This window comes from Toxorhynchites rutilus, chromosome 2 (assembly GCF_029784135.1).
Source record: "Toxorhynchites rutilus septentrionalis strain SRP chromosome 2, ASM2978413v1, whole genome shotgun sequence".
In the NCBI taxonomy this organism is placed as follows: Eukaryota; Metazoa; Arthropoda; class Insecta; order Diptera; family Culicidae; genus Toxorhynchites; species Toxorhynchites rutilus.
The window spans coordinates 163,989,328-164,014,798 of NC_073745.1; the positions used below are offsets into that span (position 1 = coordinate 163,989,328).

General features: G+C 38.7%; 1 protein-coding gene across 1 annotated transcript in view; it reads left to right on the forward strand.

Annotated features, from left to right (window-relative positions):
* Positions 1–24,656, forward strand: part of LOC129767258 (RNA/RNP complex-1-interacting phosphatase) — a 51,238-nt gene extending 26,582 nt beyond the window's left edge. The window contains exons 3-7 of the mRNA XM_055767957.1: positions 16,802–16,918; positions 16,981–17,060; positions 20,680–20,726; positions 24,017–24,124; positions 24,190–24,656. Coding sequence (XP_055623932.1) covers positions 16,802–16,918; positions 16,981–17,060; positions 20,680–20,726; positions 24,017–24,124; positions 24,190–24,440 — 603 coding nt within the window. The 3' untranslated portion in view covers positions 24,441–24,656. The remainder of the gene's footprint in view (positions 1–16,801; positions 16,919–16,980; positions 17,061–20,679; positions 20,727–24,016; positions 24,125–24,189) is intronic.
* Positions 24,657–25,471: the final 815 nt, after the last annotated feature.

The window sequence follows — 25,471 nt, forward strand, 5'->3', positions numbered from 1 at the left end:
CAATGTAGATATTGTCTGAATTAGCCATGCCCAGACAGGAACTGCGTCAAGTGAAAATTAACCTCGCCGTGCTTTCTGTTCAACCAGGTCGACAGATCGGCCGGTACCAACCTGTACGTCCATCTGCCGTTCTCTGCTGTATCCCATTCCTGCTGCCATTTGACCATCGACTCCGCTTTCATCGTTTTCCGGATACCTCTGGTTACCCTGCGTTCGTAGCACTCGCTGTCTTCCACCAAACTGATGCAGATAGGAATCATCCCGGCGATTACACATACAGCTTCTGTCGAAATGGTCCTATAAGTGCTAGCGACTCTCATGGCCATGAGTCGGAATGTGCTGTTCAGCTTCCTTCGATTTCGGTGGGTTTCCAGAGCCGCTAACCAGACAGGGCCACCGTACCTCAGTATCGACGAAGATACGCTTACCAAGAGGCTCCTCGCCACTGCGTTGATGGCCTTTGCCGCCTTTCCGCATGCATAATCGACGTGCTGGATGAAGTTTAGCCGGTCGTCAATCATAACTCCGAGGTATTACCGTTGTTACGACGTCGTCCGCGAAGCCCACGATCTCCATACCTTTGGGTAGGTTCAGCCTTAGTACACCATCGTACATCGTGTTTCAAAGCGTTGAACTTTCCAAAGCGTTGGAACCTAGGGAACTCCCGCCTAGATGTTTTTCAGTATCTGTCTCCTGTCTGTGTAGCATACCAGGATCCGATTCTTGAAATAACTCCTCAGTATCCTGTACAGGTAGCCAATCGACGATGGCCTCTCAGCTAGCACTATTGATCGCGTTCTCGTCGATCAAAATCACCGCGCAGTAACGATGACCTCTTCTTTTTGCTTCGTTTTAGCACGGTGTGTGACACCGCGCGGATCATCGAGGTCCTACTGTAATTATCTATAAATGTTGTCAATGAACGTGGTGTATAACAAATTTCGTGGGCCAAATGTTAGTAATTCGTGCGAAAAAAAATGATGACCTGATTTCTCGGTATATTTTCGTTGCAGATAGATATCTGAAATCTGGTGAAAACACAGAACGCAATCGTGTGATAGTTCACAGCAGTGCGGATGGTTTGGAGTGATGCTGTGTGTAATTTCAAATCGAAAGGAAAAAGGAAGACGAAACAAACTCTTTACAAACGAAGGAACGAAATCGAACGAACAAAAGTTATAATTTGTTTATTTGTTTTATTATGAGATAGGGCGTTCCAATTGTATTTATTCGCGAGATTTTTTCCTGCTTAAAACTGATAGAGCTCGAGCACAGTGTGTTTGCTTTAATTTTGATGGCTGGTTTCGGCTTGGAGTGGCGTAAATTTATGAGGTGTATAATTATTTGGCTATCATGTTGAAGTGTGAACAAAATCAGTTCCACTATAAATATTTGGCACGTTTGCCATATATTTAATTAATTTGTGTCGATCCCATAATATACAGTCTTCTCAACTGAAAATAGCCCATTTGTGTTTGCTCATAGGCGTATACGAGAGAGAGCACCACCATCAACTTCAATGGAGCTCTGAAACCTGAATATTCATAATGTTCTCTATTATTGTTGACTTTTTTCCTTACATCGAATATGATTGCGTGGGTAGAACAAAGATTCGCGTAAAGCTGCATTGATCCGAAATCAAGAAGTACTTTCATCTGCAGTGCCGCTTCGATACTGTATTGTTCAATAATTTTATGGTGGTTTCATCCAGATTCATAGATTCATAGACCACACATGAGTAAGAAGATAAATGGGGAAAGAAAAGGTATCAATGGTTATTAGATCAATGAATTTGATTTCAGCAACATGATCCACTATAGTCATTTGATTGGTATGTCACAATGTGTTTTCCGTTAAGCAGTAGTGTATTTTTATTTATCAAAATCGATTCCGTCGGAGTTTCACATTTTGCTACACGCCAAGTATCTGCGAGGCCACCAAATAAATACACCACCCCATATTTATTTAATTTTCGAATCTTAGTGGAGTCCATAATTAACAAACAGGCGGTGAGTAAATAAATCATTCTTCTGTCTTTTGTTGGCTGTCTTGCGCCCAAGCAGCAGCAGAGGAGCGAAAGAATTGTTCGTCTTGTTCCTGGAACAAGAGGTATCACATCTCTAATAAGTTCTCAACGTTTTATGAACTTTGCTTCCAATACAAAGCACACAAGTGGCTGTGTGGTCAATAGACGCATAAAAGTGTTGTGCCTTGCCGCCAAAAGTAGGTAATACACCACGGAGAAGTAAGAAAACAAAGGACAAGCGTCGAAAACATGAATCGAATGCCTCTCTTATAGGTTAACGCACATGAGAAAGGGAAATTGAAATGAGCTGCGCAAATGCATAACAACAACCAAGTAAATAAAATAGCTTAGGTTTGGTAAAAACGATGGTTCACATATCGACTTGTGTTCGATTGGTTGGTTTGTGGTCGTTTCTCAGTTCAATGTTTCAAAAAACTGACATGTAAAATGGTAAAAAATACATTTAGTTTTACATCAGCATATGATTGACACAAAATCATTCAATTGCTCTTTGAGTGAGAACACATCGAACGAAATAAATCTTTGAGCTTTATTATGTTTATCCAGTAATTTTCGACGACAGAAGCTGTGAGAATGAAATGTTTAAGTATTTTGGTTTCATCATATTAGAGTTTCATCTAATAATAGGCTGTTGAAACCATTTGTTTTTGATTTATGTCACACCCCTGTTTTTGATATGTATTCTTCCAATTCACTCTCACCCACAATGAAAATTGAACTCCCCGCTTTCGTAGGGATGAATTGAAAGCGTTCTCTACGTAAAATAGGGGATGTTCCACAATGAAATCTGTTGGAGGACTCAGTTCCTATGCCATAACAAACATGCGACAATTGTGTTTGTGGTTATATTGAGGACTCGCTTTTTTCTATCCGAACGGTTGGGTGGAGCCGATGGTATATCTTCAACACCTGGTCATTAATAGTTCGATTTGACACGTTGAAGAGGGATTTAGCCGAAGAATCTTGAATCACTTCCATAAAATTGCTCTTGCAGGAGCGAACGAATGAAGAAAGGTGCCGCGAAAAGAATTTTGGGTAAGATTTTCACAGTTATTTATAACGTGGGAGGAAAGGTAGGAAGTCAATAAATTATGTGTATGGCGCCAAAAGATATCGGAGTAAACATTTCAGATTTTTATTTATGCTGACGAAAAATACTGGAATTAGAGATAGTTTTATTTCTTCCTTTATTAAATAGATTTTCAGCCGAAGGCTGGTTCATCTCTGTAATTGGAGATAGTGTTTATTGCTGGTCAAACATGTAGAAGTAATTTGATCATTCTCAAGTAACAGTAAGACATAGTTGAGTCAGTTTAAATTAGTTAATGTATGAGGATTACACAGCATTACGTCTAGACTATACGTCTGTTTTGCTTTATTACATACTTAACACATTATTCTGTTTTACCCATCATTTTTTTTTTTTTTTTTTAAATTCGTTTATTTTTACAGGCTCAGTTGCATAAGTTTAAAGGAGCCGAAATCTTAAATATATTTTTAAAACTATATATATGAACAATTTTCTTAAATCTATGGTTAGTAATGTGGGAAACCGATTACTCGCGGTGAACTCGAGATTAGAAGGGTGACATATTTTTCTCAGGAAAAGGATGGGGTATAAGGAAATTATTACAATGTTGATAATCACACACACTCAATTCTTAAATCTATTCGTACATCTATTGTGAATTTACATTTCATTCTCCTGTTTATAGCAAGCGGACCAATTACTCATAAAGGAAGAAATGGAGGGTATAAGGATATAAGGATAATCACACACGAACATCGATAGATTTAAGGAAAACATATATTTGGGACATGTAATCAAGGTCTAACCGAGCCAACACATCTCTCACCGGCACATTGGGCTGCCTTCCTCTAGCCCGAAGGGAGTTCTCTAAATTCGATCTGGCAACAAGATACACCTCACACGACCAAACAACGTGTTCGATGTCGTGGTAGCCTCGGCCACAAACGCAGATATTGCTGCCGGCCAGATTGAAACGAAAGAGTAGCGCGTCTAACGAACAGTGATTGGACATGAGTCGGGAGAAGGTGCGAATAAAGTCCCGACTCAAGTCCAGACTTTTGAACCATGGTTTGAGGCTAACCTTAGGGATAATCGAGTGAAGCCACCGGCCCAATTCACCTTCGTTCCATTTGCGTTGCCAGTTAGCGATGGTATTTTTACGGACTAAAGAGTAAAATTCATTGAAGGCGATTTGACGCTGATAAATATCGCCTTCAATCGCACCTACCTTTGCTAATGAGTCAGCCCTCTCATTACCCTTACCCATCATTTGTCTTATTATCATTTATCAGAATTATCATTTAGAAATCAGAGACAACAATTTTTTTTATTTGGCGTCGCTTTCCTAACTATGCTTTCATTTTGTTGCATGGTGATCATGTAGACATAAATCGTAACCATGACAATAATATACAGCGGTTCATGAGGGGGTGTCCCTCATCAAATTGCATCACGGATAAAACGCTGTCGAAAATTACCCATTGGGTTTTTGTTTTGAAAATTTGAGTAGAAGTAGTTTAGAGTGTCAGTTTTTTGAAAATTGGAAATCCTCAACACTCTCATCGGAACATCGGAAAACAACTCAGAATCGTGCAGTCAACGGTGAGTTGTGTGATTGAACGATACCATGAAACTCTGAACATTGAACGGAAAGAGAGATGCGGTCAGAATGGATGTTCTATTAGTGATCAGGATCACAAGCGTGTCGTGAAAGCGCTTAAGCGGAGTCCCGATGCATCGGTCAGGGATGTGCCCGAACAGTTGAATATGTCAAAGTCTTCTGCTCAGAGAACCAAGGATCGGGAGGAACTGCATACATACAAAATGAAGAATGGTTCAAATCGTGATGAACGGCTAAATACGGTGGGAAACTAACGGGCCCGGAAACTGTACACCCAAATTCTGACGAAGCCTCACTGTTTCATTATGGATGATGTGACTCACGTCAAGGCGGACTTTCGGTACCTTCCGGGGCTACTGTTCTTCATCGTCCAGCACAAGTTTGATGTTACGGAGGTAGAAAGGAAGCGGAACTTTCAAAAGTTTGCAAAGAAATGTATGATTTGACAAGCGTTCTGCTCATGTGGCAAACGGAGTGCGCCGTTTGTGACTACCGGGACTGTAAACGGGCGGATCTACCTCAAGGAGCGTCAACAGAAGAGTCTGCTTCCTCTGTTGAAGCAACACGAGGGCCTTACAATTTTCTGACCGGGTCTAGCTTTGTGCCACTATTAAAAGGATGTCCTGGAGTGGTACAAAGCCAACAGGGTCACTTTCGTACTCAAGGACATGAATAAACCACGCCCTCCCCCCAACTCACCGGAAATAAGGCCAACCGAATAATATTGGCCCGTTATGAAGCGGGCACTACGGAAACATCTCAAGGAGGTCAAATTTGAGGAAGACATGAAGCAAAGGTGGGCTTCCGTAAGCTACAGCCAGATGTTGTACAGAACCTTAGGAGTGGAGTTAAGCGTAAGGTGCGAGCATACGGTTATGTTATTGAAGTTGAATGAAATACAGGGTCTTTCAGATTAAACGCTCATGCAATAAATTTTAATAACTTCTACAAAAGTGAGCCAATTTTTATTGTTAAAAAAGAAAATAGAGCTTATTCTAGGCCATTTTCGATGTGGCCACCCCTTTTTTCTATAACACGTTTTAAACGGTGAACAAAATTCTTCATGCACAACTCTAACATTACGACTTCCATGCTGTTGAAAATCCGAGTTATTTTTTCTTCAAGTTCCTCCAAATTATGTTGCTTATTAACATGGCAACGGTCCTTCACGTATCCCCAAAGGAAGTAATCGACGATGAGAAATGTTGAAATTCTTACCATAAGAGGACAAAGTTTCATTAAGGCTTCGGTTGTTCGAGTAATACGATTTCACTAAAAATACACGTTCTTGTAAATTGTACATCTTGACACTAAAAACCATCCGATCAACCTGAAAGAGTAGCCGAATATTATCGTCCCGAAGTAGGCAATGAATCCATCGATGGAGCGAATAAATTTTTTTATTGTGTGAGCGTTTACTCTGAAAGACCCTGTAAATATGTCAAAAGCTTACTAATGGGTTATATTTTATTGTCTGAATGTTTGAAAAGGATCGGTAAATTAGGTTATTTTCTACAGCGTTTTTTCCGTGATGCAATTTGATGTGGGACACCCTTTACTTCGTTCCAGCTAAAGAGTTCTTCTTAGAAATTAAATTGTATTCATCATCAAGCATCTCCCATATGTTGGTTTTTGTTCGAAAAGATTTTGGGATAAAGGTGTTAATATTTTTCAAGAGTAAGGTAATCATTGTGATTTGACAGTATCTTTTCGCAAACATATTCATATGCAGCAATTTGGCCTCTGTTAACAAATTTGTTTATTTGAAAGAGGGAAAAGTCCATTTTAGTTTGCTTGAAGCCTTTTTTTCTAAAATGGGAATAAAACCTGCTCATCTTTTTTGTCGACAGCAAATAGAGTCCAAATGACACAATCTTAACCACGCCAAATTAGCTGGCCGCCGTTCCGACTAGGATTGGGCGATCTTTATAAAAAGATCTATCTTGACGAATCGACTTTTTAAACGGCGTAAGGATCGATTCACTGATTGAATCAGTACCAGAGAATCGATCTTGCCGAAGCGATCTTCGAAAAATCAAAAGCCAAAATAGCTTAAAATTCATTTATATTTATATGTGATATGCTGCCGTTAGTTGTGATCCTGACAGCATTTGCACGGAAGTAAATCGTAAAAGAATAAGACTGACTTTGTCAGCTAGCTAAATGAAATGATTCAAATATTGACATTATGTTTATAAAATTTGTGTTAGTGTTATCTTTGGTGAGATAAAAATCAATGTACAATGAAAAAACATATTTGCGAATAGCTTCTTAAGAGTGAAAAAATCGAAGTAAAAAATGGAAATAAGCACAAAATAGCTTAAAAATAGTTTTGAAAACAGGCACTGAAATCACACAAATCCATATGTAAGCTAGCGCCGCACGGAAATCCATCCAATTGTATTGCGATATGAGAAAAGGTTACGCTCACACGCCTATGCATTATGCTGTTCTTTCCCAATTCCATTTCGTTTCTGCAGCCGAGATGAAAGGAGCATTTATCGAAAATCGAGGTATCGATGATAGTTCGATACCGATGGGTGCTTTTGACTATTGATTTGGCCGTGAAGAATACGAAATATTTCATATGAAGTAGTGAATATTTCACCATACCAAAGAAATCGTATTGATGGAAGCAGTGTTATAAAACAATTTGTATGCAAATGCCGCAATCGATCGTCGCTTCCAATCGTTGGGAAAGGGCATTATTTTTGCTGAGTGATTACAAGGAGGAATCCATTCCTTCTTCAAGTGTTAATAATTCTGCTCTAGATCAACGAAATGGTTTGATAATCATTTCATACAAAAGATAAAATGTCTAAGAGGTAAATGATTGCTTCTTATTGACTCGAAAAATAGTTTCAATAACTTTAAAACAGCTTTGAAAATAGATTATAGAAATCCCATAAATCAGTATATAAGCTAGCGCCGCTCGGAAATCCATCAATTGTTTTGCGATGTGAGATGTGGAAGGTCACGGTCACACGCCTATGTATTGTGCAGCCGAACTGAAAGGAGCATTCAGCGAAAATCGAGGAATCGATGATAATTCGATATCGATGGGTGCCATTGACTATGTATTTGATAGCGAAGAATACAAAATGCTTGATCTGGTGTAGTGGATATTATTTCACTATATCGAAGAAATCACATTTATGAAAGCACGATCGATCGTCGTTTCCAATTGTTGGGAAGAGATCAACTCCGGATCAACGATGATTCCAATTTTCGTGGCTTGGGAAGGGGGTATTGTTTGCGTTGATTATTTCCGAGGAGGAATCAATTCCTCTTTTGAGCGTTAATAATTCTTTTCTGGCTAAATGAAGTGGTATGATAATCATATTATTCGAAAGATGAAATGCTTAAGAGTTATATGCTTGTAAGCGAACGTTAGTCCTACGTCCACCTTGCGGTTTTATCACAGATATAAGCCAATTATAGTTTTTAGAATGAAGGGTTCGGAATTTGAGTTTGTTGGGAATATGAGTCAAAACGGTAACTCAAGAATCAAATGAACTTGATCATGTCAGTCGCAAAAGGCTTTGTGAAGAAATGTTTCAGACAATTCCTCTTCACGCGTTTGTCATAAGTAATGATGCCCAATCCAAGAGTATCCAATGTAGCATATTTACAATCTCCAAAGTTTACAGTATACATATTTCAAACCATTTCAGCATCTGAGCCCGGTTCAGCTTGTCGAATGTTGAAATGTTGACAAAAGTGTTTTTTGTAGCAATCACTGACTATTTTTTTTTGATAAACATTTTTTTTATTGTCTTGAAATTTGTATCGAGCAAAACCGATATGTGTGACATCAGAAAAATTGCCGACTGCTTGCTAGTTGGGGTGAGAATGAGTATTTGGAATCGCACAACACACTATGAGCTATTAACAGCTGGAGCGAGCGCTTTACGCACACACGTAGTGGTATATAAAAATTATACCTCACGACTCACCTCGTTAGAATAGGTATAGAAGACACAGGTGAGAGATTATCGGCATGTTTCCATTTTTTTTTTGAATTAGAGAATCATAATGCATAACATATCAAACTATTCCCTGAGAATTTCCAATTGCAGAGAATTTCCAATTGTATGCAAATCGTTGTCCGTTCATCTTTCAACATCCGTTGGCAGCAAAAACAGTTATTAACGTTAGAAATATTTCTTGAAAATTTGACATGTTTTTTTTTATCTGGCACCCTTTCTGAGGGACGTAATCTTGACGTAGGATTAGTTGATTCAGATAAAATACTCGAGGCTAAATTTCTTAACCCTCTCGCTACGAGTGTCGTCTATAGACACAATCAGGGTGATACTGCACATCGATCACACCAGTGCGATATGCATACTTTTCGACGCAGTGCTCCGTTCAGCGGTAGCACTCCGGCGGAGCACATTGCCGTAGTGAAAGTGGTAAAACTGTGTATTTTTTTCATGATACTGCGTGGGAGTACATTGCAAAATGAAAAGCTAGTCTAGGAGAAACATAAAAGTCTTATATTAAAGTCCATTCCGGAGATTCAAAGTGGCATTACAGGAATTATAATTAGTGAGATAAAAAGGTGGAGCAAATAATCCATATCAGATGCAAATCGTTGTGGGCAAATATTTTGAGAAAAGAAAAACAAATGTTTAGACTGTAAGGAATTCGTGAAGCCTACTGAGTATATTTTGTGTTTGCCTGAGTAAAGAATCCTTTCGGATTTTCTGCGATGATCATTATTTGGACAACAGAAAAGTCATGGTACAAATGCTATGATAATTGTCAATCAGAACTTTGATCCGAAATTTGACAAATTTTATGATAAAACTTGCAAAAATCATAATCTTCTTCGCAAAGTCTCTTCAACATATCTAAGCGGAATGTTTCATTGATTGGAATTATTCACTCAATGAAATTGTTCAAACAATATTAAACAATGAATATAACTTTTTTTTGGGTTTACGTGTCCCGTTTTTGTTCCTGAACTATTTGGTCAGCCTGTCCATGGGTGATTCTGATCCAACAGTCATCGAGCGCATAATTCTAGATTTACACGTGACAGGAAACGTCAGTGAATGAAGATGACACACAAAGACTGCAATAATTGAGTAATTTTGTAATATTTCTCAACGTTGTTCAATCGAAAATCGATCTTTTTCACACAGTGAAAATATGTGGAAATAAAATGTTGGATTTCTGATCAACCAATGGGATGGCCCACTCTTTATAATGAAAAAAAAACACAAGAAACGGACGACCCATACTGCAAAATTTGTCCCACACATTGCCGATACTCGTTTCCTTTTGTTGGTGCAATAATTTTCTGTTCTTTATAGTTTCTTGTTTCTTCGAGATGTTTGGATAATAAAAGGCTACAGGAGGTCTCCTGGTGGGTGATTTCAACCTGGAAAGTGAGAGTGTGGCAGCGCTTTGTTCCTGATTTTTCGGTCGCTTTTGTTGATTCTTAGTGAAGGGTGGCCAGGGTAAAAGAATGTGTATTTATGACAAGTCACGTGTCAGTTTTTATAATGGGTCCATAAATAACGTTGTTACATCGGCTGTAAGATGCACAATATATATTATGATTTTCTTATGCAAATTTGTCATTTTCTCTATAACATAAATTATTGAAACTCATTCCATTGTAGAATGTGAGGTTTTGAAGAAAAGATTTCAAAAGAATTTCCCAAGATCAACCCAAACAGAGTGCTTCCCGTATCCGAATACTTGTTGGATTGATTTTGAATAGCTCGGAAAAATTCCTGTTCAGACCGGAGGAAATTCTAAGAAATTTTCCTTAAACCTCCAGCGAAGCAATGTTATATAATTGCGCAGAAGAGGGCTCTGCTATTGCATGTTTTGAGTTGTTTACAATAGATCTGGGAATCACCGTTCACTTCAACTGAGGTACCCTCGCAGTGGGCGATCGCTTTCCAGTCGTTTCTTACGGCAGCGCATTCTTCGCTGTCGGCTTACGTTGACATCGGCTCGCAAGCACAGGTGACGACTCACTCCACGATTAATTATATTGTTGTAGGTAACTCTTACAACCAATTAAAATTTTACTTTTAACCCTTTCGCTACGAGCGTTGTCTAAAGACGACACCCGCGCGGCTACCTGTGTGTACGAGTGTCGTCTATAGTCAGTGCTCCGTACAGCGGTAGCACTCCGGCCGAGCACAATGCCGTATTGAAGGGTTAAAGAGAGGTTTGATGATCATTACAACTTTACTTTTGTCGTACGCGATGTAGATGTATTGGGCCAAAACTTTGAATTAGCGGCGTCAAATAGAATGGTTCACTTTTTATTCAATTCATTTCATTTATTGATGAAACGCTACAAGTTCGGCCCACAGTCAATGATTCAATGAATTATTATTCAACAATCTGTTATGCAAAATTAAAACAGTTAATAAATTAATGCAGTTAAATATTCTTTATAATCGGAAGAAATTGATCTCACTATTTTCGGTATTGTCGCTCTTAACATATGTGCCGAAATTTGTTGATACATTTGAATTCTTCATGAAAGGTATACCAATCCCATTCGACTCGCCGTTCTACATTTGGTTATTTATGTTAACACGAGTGCAGAGGGGGTGTGTATTTAGGAACATGTTGAATTTCGTTATCGGATAAAACTATCTACCTGCAAAACGACAAATAAACATGCGCTTGGCTGTATGCGTAGTACGATTTATTATTATCGAAAAAATTTCAGTTTGCATGTTTTTCTTGATACCTGGACAAAACCGAAAGCAAAGAAACGTATAACAATAAGTTTTGCTTCTACACATTTGTGTCCGAGCTGGATCTTCGCCTTTCTGATAAAGTTATTCCCGCACATATTCTCTGAGGCGAAAATCCGACAAGAAGCATCGGGAAACAATTACGGATATATGGAGCGAGATGTTATAAATAACAACCTATCATCTAGAATCACGTGAGAATGAAATTTGGACGTTCTCGAGTAAAGTAGAACCTCAAAAAGGACCGCAAATATTTCGCTGATATCGTCATATTGTAATGGGAATACATCTTTCTTGGTTATGGATTTTTTAAACGTTCAATCGTTTAAATTATTTTTCCAATAGCGCAAACATATAAATAGAAAATACTAAACCAAAAGTAATATCAATTTGAACAAATGATCGTCATCTGGGGGCTTTTTAGAACAGATTTCTCGTGTAACTTTTGAAAAGGACCTATCTACATTGATGGATTCTCTTTATTGACTTTCTCTTTCGATAACCACGGCCTTGCAGATAGATTTGGCGCCAGTTTGGTGACATAGCTTACTCAAAGAGGTTTCCTTCTACACTACTGATATTCGAACACATCAGGAAATGCTTTTATCGCTGAGTTATTAACGCAAGAGAATGTCGATGAAGAGAATCGTTCCATATAAATAGGTCCTTTTCAAAAATTACGCGTTAATTTAATTATAAAGATATGTAACTCTTTTGTTTATTAAATCATTTAATTCATTTTTCTTTTTTTAAGGGCGAAATTGTTGTTCCATCGGGACTGACAATCTGTATTATTATTTTTGAAACATTCATTTTTTTCCGTTCATTAAATCCTTCTGATTATGACAGATCTGTTTTGACGTAGGGCTACGTCTTTCATGTCTGTATCGGGGTATAAGTTCAAAGTTTCGAAAACGAGAGAGTGACGCTAGAATGCAAGGTTTTGAACGTTAGTACCACTTTACCGGCTGATGGAGTGGTATAAAAATCATTCGAAAGATAAAATGTCAAACTCATACTCATCCACTACCACTACTACGACTAAACGAAAACGATTAGCAATCTTGAGAAATGATTATTCATTCATTTATTGAGAATTGATTCAGATGCAATTTCAAACAAATGATCACAGAGCCAGTGGTCAACATCTCCTCTTCCCCCATATGAAGCTCGTTGTATGTTAATAAATATTGAAACACTTGAGAAACGAAGAGAAAATGCCACAATTTCATGTTTAATTGACTTGGTTTCACACAGGATGAATTCTGAAAATTTACTTGAAAATCTAATTTTTTATGCACCAACACGAGCCTTGCGAGCACGCAAGGCTCGTGTTCAAACCAACTTCATTTCGAACTTTATATGGTATGAATGGCCCACTTAATAAAATGCTGAGAACGTACAATAAGTACAGTAATGTAATTGATGTGACAATGACAAAGAAATTATTGAAAAAGTCATTGACTGGAAGAACATTGTATTTTTCATTGTATTTCGTAATTCATTATTAATACAAAATACATGATATCTCTAATAATTAAATCTCATATAGTTTTCTTAAATAAATATATAACTATATAAATAGTTATAAATTATTCATTATAAATTAGAAATTATTCATTGAGTATATTGTAATTTTGATATAATGTATGTAATTGTTGTCTACAATAGTTTGACGAAATAAAGAAACACAGCTCTCATTGCTGTATTTTTTTCCAATTTCTCCCTCTCGCTTTAAGTAAATAATACCTGTTCCGTATATTTTTTTCGTATGCGGATCCATAACCCACTTAGTGATCATTCCCTTTTTTTCAATTTCTCTCTATCGCTTTATTTATTATTTTCCGTATATTTTTCTCGTAAGCCGCACCTTAACCCACTTAGTGACCAAACGGATGCACCTTGTATCATACATTCAGTGATAATAACATTTTTGTTACCAAAAAGATTAACGATGAAGATTCACTTCGATAGATCAAACTAATGGTCGCAGTGGTACAATGCTCCTATAGAAGAAATGATGAAGAATCTTACTTAATCATTTATCGATACATTTCCTAATATTGCCACTAAAACTCTTCATCTATCTTCTATCTTCTATACATATAAAAATGGATTTTTGTCTATCTGTCTGTCTAATTTTTATGGACTCGGAAACTACTGAACCGATCGACGTAAAAAATTGTATGTACGGGTTTTTAGGGCCGGGGAAGGTTTTTACGATAGTTCGAGGCCCCTCCCCCCTTTCTAAGGGAGGCTACCATACAAATGAAACATAAATTTCAGTATGACTCGAAAACTAATCAAGCAAAGGGAGCCAAATTTGGATTGTGAGGCTCCTATATCTTCTTCTATCCATATAAATAAAAATGGATCGCCGAATGTGTTGATAAGAGCAAAACTCGAAGAAGGAATTATCCGATTTAGGGTTATCTTCATTCTATCATATTTTCTGTATCAAACATTTATTCGATGTAACGGAGAAACATGTTATTTGTAAGTGATTGAAAAATCTTGAACGAGAATTGTGTCTGAAAATAATCTGATATTATAATGATGAATTTGGATAGAAGTCCTAGGAAATTTATATTAAAAGTAAATTTTAAAGGGTCAATGTGAAGATGAATCAATGAACTTTTCTGCGATTGGACCTATGTTCGTAAGTAAGAAAACGTGAATGTTTGCGTGTTACTTTTTTACACATTTTTTAAGAGCCAAAAATCAGAAAACAAAATGTATTGTTCGCACTATTATATGGATAGAAAACAAATAATCGCAGGAAAATTATATGATTTTCGCGATACGAAACATTTTCCGTTACCTATTTTATGCATCAAATATTAAATACGAATATATTCTATATATTTTTTATATCTTCAGAAGCTTTCCTGTTAATTGCACTTGATTGAAAAATCTCAAAACAAAATGTTTTTGTTTGTAGTATTATATGGATAGAAAACTTTAAATTAACTCATTCGTTTGAGTGTAATTTTCAATTCCAACGGGAACTGGCAGATTATTTTTCAGCAACGATGACATCTTTCCAGATTCTTCTTGATGCTTGAAGCCCACCAGTGGTTAATGCTAACTCGATAACCACCAAACGAAAAGAGTGCGTGTGTGTGTTTGTGGTTGCTGCTCGCATGCATCAAACGGAACCAATTTTCGATGCTGATACTCGCCTTGGTCGCCTTCCTTCTCCTGATGAATTCCCTTTTGGCCTTAGGGGGAATTTTAACTATCCCGAGGTAAAAAATCGGCCCTTCTGCGCTTCCCCACAGTTCGAAACATACTGAATGCGTTTCACCACCAGAATATCGCCTCAGTATGCTTTTTGTCCGTGATCGAATCGAGAGAAGGTGTGGTTTACTATCACAATTTGAAAGGCAAACTAGAGGCGAATGACCTTTCTGAGTTTGAAACTTTCAGCGACTGAAAGATTGAAAATTATATGATTTTCGCGATGCGAAACACTTTTCGTTGCGCGCGCATTCAATATTGGGTACGAATATAATCTATAACCACCAAACGAAAAGAATTTCGCGCGTGGATGTGTGTGTGGCGGCTGCTCCGATGTCTCAAGCGGAACCAATTTTCGATGCTGTTACTTTCTCGGTCACCTTTTCAGTGGCATCACTCTCCTCCTGATGGATTCTCTTCTGGTCTAATGTGCACAAACAGGCTCTTGGTGACACCTTTCATCAGCGCTTTCATGATGAACGAAGTTATCTTCACCAGAACAGCGACATCATGCTCCAATCGCTGTTCAATTATAACTGAGTGGATTTCCGAGCAGCACTCGCTTATATACCGATTGGCGATTTCAATAGTCTGTTTTGAAAGCAATTTTAAGGCTTTGAAACAAGTTTTTGGATCAAAAAGTAACAAGTATATAACGCGTAGACATTTGATCTTTCGAATGAAGTGTTTATGATATCATTTCGTTCAGTTGTATAGGAGCTATTAACGCTCAAAATCTCGTTCTCCGGCGTAACGCTTTCGTTTTAGAAACTTTACAATTCACACCCCGGTATAGAAATGAAAGAACTTAGTTCTACGTCAAAAAAAAAAAAGAATTATCTTGTGTTAATGAGAAATTATTGTTTTTTTTTAAATATCCGGTGTCCGGCCGAATAGTGAGTTACTATCCGGTATCTGGCCGGATAGGATGGAAACTGGATTGTTACCGGATATCCGTTTCATCTCTATTTGACACGGAAAAATTAATTTTAAAAATGAGTTCGTTCCACCTGAAAATCCATTATTGTCATTGTTGCTTCCCAAACCGACACTCGATGTCGTCAATGCGAGGAGACCCAACAATTCAACGGCAGTTGAAAATAATGTTTTGTTCCTAATGAACTTAGTGTACCACTTAGCCCCATTTGATGATCTTCATATGGTTGTCGATATTGATAATATATTAGCACAATAACACAATAAAAAATTTATAAAAATGTAGCATGGATAGAACTTTTGAGTGAACGTAAAACTCTATCATTATCATTTTGGATGCATTATCTGTACTTGTGTATTCTTGAAAATACTTTGACTGTTCTAAATCACAGAATGCAAAGGCATGTCTATCTGGCAGAGAAAATCCAACAATATTCATACTGAAGATAGCAATTAAAAATGATTAATAATTACAGACAGGTTTTCGTATAATTTATTATATATTATCATAAATAATTATTATCTTTGACCAAATAATTGAAAATAGACCACCAACGTTGATTGTCCGTATCTCTCTCTTGCTCGCGTCCAGACGGATGTTCTTGAGCCTCGTGTAAACAGACAGCGCGATCGAGCCAGCCTGATTCGAAGCATATGCATATCACCACCCTTCCAACGGCAGCAGCGCCATAAGAGTAAATAAAAATTCATCCACGGCGCGCATCAATGAAGCCTCCGCGACTGGTGTCAAAGAGATGACCAGCTGAGACTGAGACCCGACAGTATTCGACGAATATTTTCGGCCAATGTTTTATGTTTCGCTTTGATTGGGAAACACACATACGCGCGCGTATACATTGTCCTGCGATAGCGATCAACTTGTGGTCATTAATATTTAGAGAATGAGCTTCGACGACAGTGAAAGTAATGCCGCAGTTGAATCTGGGAAATGGTATTTCTTCCATTGATCTGTTGTAAATTTGTGGATATTCACTCTATTACGAGCATAAGCAATCCTGTATGTTTTTTTTAAAGTTACATGAAATTATTCATTATCATTTGTGGATTGGACGATTTTCCGTTAATGAATAAATGATTCATGCTACAATAAGTCCATTTCTACCTATCGTCCTTCTATCTCTTTGTTTCTACAAATCTTACATACAATATTTCGTTTCTTTTTCTTTCCACAGGAATTCTTTGTTCAATGCAAGAAGAATAAGTTTACACCAGAGGATGCTGTTGAACAGATACAAAATCTTGGTTTGGTAATTGATTTGACGTTTACAGCAAAATACTATAATCCAAAGGTAATTTAATTGAAATGGTATACTAACGGAGATGTGTACAGATAATATTTTCGACTAACTAGGAATTTGAACGCCAAGATGTGCAGCATAAGAAGATCTACACACAAGGACACAAAATTCCCAAACACGCATTGGTAGTTCAGTAAGTGTTTTTTCATTGCAATCTTCGGAGTTATTCTAGTTCTAGAAAACAATCGAGTCTACATACATTATGTTATTTGCGCCCATTTAGCTATGTGCCTTTTATCTTCTAAAACACGCGAATAGATTGATGATTATAGACCGAATTCATTTGCTTCAAGGTACGGGTCGATAAATGGGGCTATGAATTGTTGAAATATCACATTCGATTGCAGTCAGTATTGCAATCCACAGAATGTCCATTTTTATCTTCTTCTTCTTCTTCTTCAATGGCACTAACGTTCCTAGAGGAACTTCGCCGTCTCAACGTAGTATAACTTGCGTCATTTTTATTAGTACTTAGTTGAGATTTCTATGCCAAATAACACGCTTTGAATGCATTCTGAGTGGCAAGCTCTAGAATACGCGTGATCACAGTGCAAGTTGGAGGAAATTTCTTTGACGAAAAATTCCTCCGACCAGAGCGGGAATCGAACCCGAACACCAGGCATGTTAGTTATGACGCTAACCACTCGGCCACGGGAGCACCGTATTTATCTTACCTTCTTCAAAAATGAATTTCAATTGCCATTGAAGCTACCAGTCTAGCGCCATAACAGTACTAGGATGCGTTACACACATTTTTTATTGGAACCTTGGACGACCTCTTCGCATATAGTTGACCCTTCTTTTCTCGCTTTCAAACTCCCTGGGGCACCTAAAATGGCTTTTTGCGACATTTGTGTACAAAATCGTGAATACGCTGCCACTTCAGCTAAACGAATGGTTTGCTTATAGTCTACTGTGAAATAAGCTGTGGCGCAACAAAAAAACGAAATATTGCGTTCATAGGCTAATAAGCCACATATGTATGATGGTGTGAACAATATTGCATATAGGGGAAAAGGGGGGAATTTGGACCACCTAAGCAAATCACCTAATATTTCCAAACCAATACGGTCTAAATCAAAAATGTTATATTGTACACACTTGGTTTCTTTCAACCAATAATGTTTCATCATTATATCAAGCTTCAAACTACCAAATATATCATAAAATAAAAGAGATGATTTTTGGACATTACAATTTGATGCGGGATGATTGGTACAGTGTGTGTTTCATCGAAAAAATCATACTTATGTTTGTGTAAAGTATTTTGAGATAATGTTACAATCCGTAACAGTATTTTGGGATCGATACCAGGTGTCTTGGCCAGATTCCAGACCAGAAAAATTGGATAGACGCCATCTCGAATCCTGCATGAAACTTCTCACTGTTGTTCGAGCATTTCCAAACACTTTCGTTGTTGGCCCAAAAAATCCGTTCTTGATGGCCTGAGTTGCTCTTTCAAGCTCCTGCTTCTTCCAACGTTGTCTGCTGATCCTCTTTTTGTAATTTCGTGACATCTGGAATCAATTAGATCAAAGAAAAGCCTCAAACCTGTAGGACCAATTCACCCCACAGAAACGTGTCCATGTCACCCCACACAACATGCAAAAATTAAAATGCATTTAATTTCATTTATTGTTATCAAAATTACAGTTTCGCTGCATCAAATTGTTCCTCTTCTGTAACCGAACAGAACTTTATTGCACAATACTCGAAAAGTTTGTTTAATCAGCGGAAAATCCCTAAAACCACGATCGGAAAACTCACATTTTTTGATAATCAGAGTGCTTGTTGTGTTCATGCTACCGTTTCCTTCCACCTGTCGAATTTTACCAAAGTTTTTATACGTTAGTTACATACGGTTCAGTAATATAAGAAAATGACATTATAAAAAATCCGAGTTGAGCCGTACTTTTTGAAATAAAGGGGTGGTCCAAATCACCCCGTGTTACCCTACTGTATTAACGTTTGCATTAAAAAAAAATTAACTTCTTCCGGATGGTGATAAAAAATTATAGGAGGTTGTCTCCAAGACACGACCACATTGTTGACGTAGAACTACGCTGCTATTTTGTTCAAGTGCTCCGCTTCGCACTCTTCTCAACAGAACAGCCCTTTCTATTAATATTTCCGGTCTCAATTAGCTAGCTGTCATCCATGGTGGAGATAGTTTTGTTACTGTCATGCGAAACCAAATCACACACAAAATGCCTGAACAATTATTTTCATGGTGCGCCGATGATAGCCTAGTTTGGTGATTCCCCACACAATTGTATAGTTCCAAACCTTAATGGAATGGCGTCAGTTTGATGTAACGAAACGAAACGAAGACATATGATGACGCAAAACAAGCAATATTCATCACTTCGTATCTAGAACGATACTGAAAGTTTGCCTCAGCGAGATCCAATATTTATGCTCTAGGCAAATATTCCCCTTCGTTCTTCTTCTTCTTCTTCTTTTCTTCTTTGTTCACGGAGATTTCAAATCATTCCCCTTCGTTGATCGTCGATAAGTTGCTCGTTATTGACGGTATGGGTAGGGAATCTCACAAATGACAAATGTGTGGGACAATGGAAATGCTTCTAGTTTTCATCAATTTAAACCATTCACACACCAGGGGATTGTAATATATAGCATACAAAACAAATCTTAAGAAATTTCCGATTCGTTTGGTATATAAATTGTCAAAATAGGCAAGAATAGTTATTAACGTTAGCTTTATTTCATAAAAACGTGACCTGTTTTCTTGTTTGGCCCTTAATGAAAGACGTAGTTCTACGTAAAAAAACTAAGACAGATTATTGAGTTTGATAAATTTCCCATGGTATAATTCAACGCCCCAGCGAGCGGCCTTTCGGCATTTAACCGGAACATTTGCCATGGCGGACGAAAGTATGTGTGTATTTATCAATTCCTTCTCAGTTTTTGCGACAAAATTGTCGATGAGACTCAGCTGGGGGACGTTGGGCGGGTTCGCCGACTTGGGTACCACATCGATATTCAGCCGCTCCATCTCCTCTAACGTTCGCTTCGAGTATTGGGTCGACGCCAGATCCGGCCAGAACACCGCGTCTTCGCCCTTCTTGATGAACAACGCAACTTTCGGCAGGCACTTCGTACTATAAATTTCCGCATTCACGGCCAGTCCGGAGCTACAGAAAAGTGGCTTTGACATCCCCTTCTCGCTGATTGTCAACCACAGCAGCACCTTCTTGGGGAACTTGGTGTGCGAAATAAAATTCACTTCGGAGCTCACTTCCTTATTGGGGAAGTAAAATACGAAGCGCCCTGCCAGTCGTTGCCATCCAAAATACGAAGCGCCCTGCCAGTCGTTGCCATCCAAAATATGGTGAAATAGGTCTCGTTGTCTATCACAACCGCCACGTCGCGATTCTTCGGGAAAGTCGACTTGACCATCTTATTCAACCGGCAGGGTACCGTTCTTTGAACGCGCACACTTCTGAACGGAGTAGCTTCACTGTTTTCGCCATCACGGGTGGAGTTCGACTGATAGAGCTGTAATTTTTTTCTGCTGACTCATGGGTTATTATGTTTGATGCTGCATGGGTAGTTTCGTCAGTGCATGTGAAGGCAAGCCCATGAAAAATCGGCAATTTTGTCCATTTTTTTAATGCAAACGTTAACATACAAAGGATATATATTTTTTGCAACTCATGTTTTGCAAAAGCTGAAATATTAATTCAGAAAGTTATAATAGATTATTCTTTCAAATTTACTTCAAATTACAGATTTATACGTACGGTAGACGAATTTATGGCTTACGAGCAAAATAAAGGTAAGTTTTCAATTGGCACATTGGTTTATTCATACTTTTATATTACACTGGTATATATTCTTGGTGTGTGAATCCTCGTCCAGTATTACAAAAGAGTACAACGTGGGAGCTCCATTGGCGGGCCAACACTTTTTTTTGTATGTGGGCATTTATTTTTTCTAGAAATCATGAGATGATGGTATTGTCGTGTAAGATCTGTAGGATTGCACTCTCCGGAACCTCTCTCGGGTATCACTTTGAGGAGATATGCTTCAACACATCATTCTGAGCACGTTCGAATCCTAGTCACCCATTCTGGATCTTTGGTTCTTCGTCATTACATTTGTTAGTGTAGGGATCGCCACCAAAATTACTGATTCCTCCATAACATTTCCCTTTGTGTAGTCTTACTTTGGGTGAAGCGCTAAAACCTGCATGTGCGAATCCGTATTTTGACGTAGGACTACGTCTAACCGGAAGATATAGGGGGTGAAATGGAAATCTAGGCACTGAACAAGTAGGAAAAAATACAAGATTTGGAACGCTTATAACTCGAGCATTTCTCAATAGATCGCAAAGGTTTTTGCGTCAATTGATAGGAAATATATCTACGCATCTATCATAACGAATAACATTTCATTTTTCTTGAGATAAATAATTGAATAATTGTGAAATATCAAGCATTGTCAAAATGCACTATGTGCCCATTTTTGATTGGTCCATTTTGTGCTCCTCAAATCGTACCGACCAAAACGGGCAACCACAGCAGCAGCGAAATAGAATGAAGCACGATTGGAAAAGAAAAAGAAAAAAATGAACGAAACATTGGTCGCAGTCTCACACATGCGTAATTCTCGAGCCAGCCAGTCAGCTTAAAAATCCCCGCTCCGCTGCCGTAACGATCATTCTTTGTGTGGACACCGACTGGACAACATCGTTGCTGGACGGGCTGGACGGCGAGGGATCGAGTGCCTTTCTCAAGGCAAGAGGGCGGAGGTGGAAGCGCTGGAGTAGAGTAGAGTAGAGTTTTCAAAGGGCCTTTCTCAAGGCTAGAGACGAATGAACTGCAAAAGTTTAAAGTCTCTATAATACAATACCTTCCTTCCTTCCTTCCGTAACGATCATTCTCATTCAAACCGTACACCACATCGGTTCGCATCACAACACATCAACAAACCAACCCAAGCAGCCATGTCTGGACATGGTAAAGGAGGAAAAGTGAAGGGAAAGGCAAAATCCCGCTCGAACCGTGTTGATCTGGAGTTCCCCGCAAGGGTAGCTAGGCCGAGCGCGTTAGTACCAGTGCACCAGTCCACCTAGCCGGCGTTATATAGTTTCGGCCGCCGAAGTGATCGAGCTAGCTGGCAAAGATGCTCGCGACGATAAGAAAACCCGCATTCAGAACAGAACACGTTCGGTTCGGTGGACATCAAGACAACAGGCAGTTGCAGCGAGTGGCGAGTGGCAAACGCAATCGCAAAACGGCATCAGGTAGCAGAAGAAAAAAGTTTGTTCTTTATACAAACTGCTACGGTGGCAAATCCAGAACAAGGCGGCATCGAGGGCATTCGAAATGGTTTTTTTCAAAACCACGAGTACTAAGTTTTCTAAATTGGAACCATTCCATAAAACAAGGCGCTTTTCAGGGCCATTAAACCTTCCAAAAAAGAGTTTACGAAATACAGTTCAATGCTTTCTAAAACATTATCCAAAATAATAATAAAACACAAATTGATTTTTTCATAATTTGTTTGCCAGGATCTGATGAGTATGTGAATTTGGCAGTTGTTCTGAGCTTATTGATAGTTGGGGACTTTCCTGATTATTCAATTTTCACCAATTCTTAAATTGTTTCCAGATTGAAAGTACAGTAATTTACAATTAGTTCGACATTTAGCTAATTGGACGGACATGTAATGCGACTTATTTAGTTGAACATTTTTGTAAACATAGAGATCCAAATTATGACCCCACATTGAAAGTCGATACTGTACCACTGTCATCGCAAATGTTCAATTACAGGTTAATATCGCCTCCAATCCGACACTGAGTGGCGCTTCGACACGTCGCATTGAATGTAATTTACTGTACAACATGTCACAAAGCTGGATGGGATGAAATTTTCCATCTGAAAGCTGTGGCGAGTGGCAAACGCAATCGCTAAACAGAAAGGTATAGCCGAACAAGATGGGGATATCGAGTGATAACAAAACAATAAACTCTTTAGATTCAAGATAATTTTGTGATCCTGAAAAGGACACTTTTTATCCTGCATGTGAATCCAACGAGCGAACAAATCGTAATAAATGTAATTTTTTGCCATCGCTCCCATTTAACGCTCATTCGTTCGTCTCGTTGAACTCGCCCCTCTGGCTGAGTCTGCCGATTTGTCTCTATCCTGTGAGTGTGTACCGCTAGAGTATAAAACACGCGGACCCCAAAAAAATATCTTATTTTCTTTCGAACCGTAAACCCGTGTGGTTGTACGGCATCGGCATCGTGGACGTAACAAAGGAGGACAAGTTAAGGGAAAGGCAAAGTCTCACTCGAGCCGTGCAGGTCTCCAGTTCCCTGTTGGTCGCATTCACTGATTGCTCCGCAAGGGTAACTAGGCCGAACGGATTGGTGCCGGAGCACCAATATACCTAACAGCGATTATAGAGTTTCGGCCGTCGGAGTGCTCGAGTTGGCTTGCAAAGCTGCTCACGACAATCAGAAAACCCGCATCAAGAACAGAGCAGCTTCGGTTCGGCGCTCATCAAGGCAACAATTAGTTTCAGTGAGTGGCAAAGTGTTTCTCCGGCACGTCGCATTAAATGTAATTTACTGAACAACATGTTCAAGCTGGATGGGAAGAAATTTTCCAACTGTGAAAGCTGTGGCGAGTGGCAAACGCAATAGCTAAACAGGAAGGTTTAACCGAACAAGATGGGAATATCGAGTGATAACAAAAACACAACGCCAAAGGTTCTTTTCAGAACCACCAACATGTTCATAAAGAGTAAACAGTAAACTAATCCATTTTTCAGGTAGATAGGTAGGTATTCACGTAGGAGAAGAAAATAAAACAATATATTTAAAATATATATTTAACAAAAGCTGTCCCCTTTGTATAGTCCTACGTCACTCCGGTTATGTCCCCGACATTACCCACCCGTCTTTTTTTTTTTGAAAATAACTGTGTCCCTATTGAAATCACATCAGCTGCTCGTAGTCTTCAACACTCTAGACATTTTCTGCGTTTGGAAAACTTTGAGAAAGTTCATGCATTTTTCGGTAATATACATCTCATTAATCTATTCCAATTACAGACAAATTGATAGGTGTTCATTGTACCCACGGACTGAATCGAACAGGCTATTTCATATGTGCTTACATGATTCTTGTGAAAGGATGTGCTCCCAAGGCGGCTATAAAGTGTATGTGTTTTCTCTGTTTTTTCTTATAATACTGGAATGTTGTCATTGTTTCCTTTACTCTCTAGTATTTAATGAGGCTCGTGCACATAAAATGGAGAGGGCCAACTATCTGAACTCGCTTCTCAGTTTAAAACCGTTCGGTTACAAATCTACTATGCGAACCAGTGATATCCATTGCAACCTACGGAATAATATACCTGAACGTGGTTTGTCGTTCCGAAACAATAGATATAACAATCATAATCGATGTGATTATGGCCATTCTGCAAATTCTAGTACACGGGGGGAGAAGTCGTTCTCTCGTGGGCAGATATGATGACAGCAGAGAGTACAGATATTCCAGAGACAATAACAATTATGCAAACGAGCGCCACTCCAATAGAAATAGCCGACGATCGAATCATAATTCAACGGATGAGTCGGTAACAAGATAACAATAGATTATTACATGTGTGTATATAGAATTTACAATGTTACCAACTGAGTTTCAATTAAATGTAATAAATATTTGATTTTTTTTTTATAGAGAAAATTCCACATTTATGTCATTCATTTCTTATTTATGCCGAAGTTTAATTATAGTCTTGTGATAAATCGCAAAAAAAAATGTTTTTGATATCACCCATCATACCCAATTTCGGCTTCCCGTGTTTTGGGAAGCTCCGGTGCATTACCGGTAGCTCCGGCTCCGGTAGATTACAGGTAGTGATATCGAACTGCTTAAACAACACTTCCAATATTGATTCTGCCTTCAAAAACAGTCGTTGATTGTCTTGTTCCAAATCCTCCCCGATTACTTTAAGCCTTAAACCCTCGGCCTCGCAGCGGAGCTTTTCAGGGGAGGTTTGGGAAAACTTGTAGAGTGTATGCATCGGTTGATAGTCAGGATATGGGACACAGAACAGCTACCGGAGAAATGTAAGGACGGGGTAATCTGTGGGAAGTACCGTACAATCACGATCCCGAATGGTGCCTACAAATTCTGTTTGTCCCTACGCACCACATCTTCGTTGATTTCAATGCCGCATATAACACATTCGACCGACGGCAGCTATGTAGAATCATGGACGAACACGGCTTCCCCCGAAAGCTGACAAGACTGATTCTGGCAACGATGAACAGTGTGCGGATCTCAGGAGATCTGTCGGAATCGTTTGAGATTCACAGGGGACTTCAACAAGGCGATGGACTCTCCTGTCTGCTCTTCAACGTGGCGCTGGAAGGTTATGTGGAGAGCGGGCTTCAACATGCGGGGCACGACTCTAAACAGTTCTAAACAGTTTATCTGCTTCGCTGACGACGTGGATATAATCGGAAGAACACATACGACGGTAGCGAACTTGTATA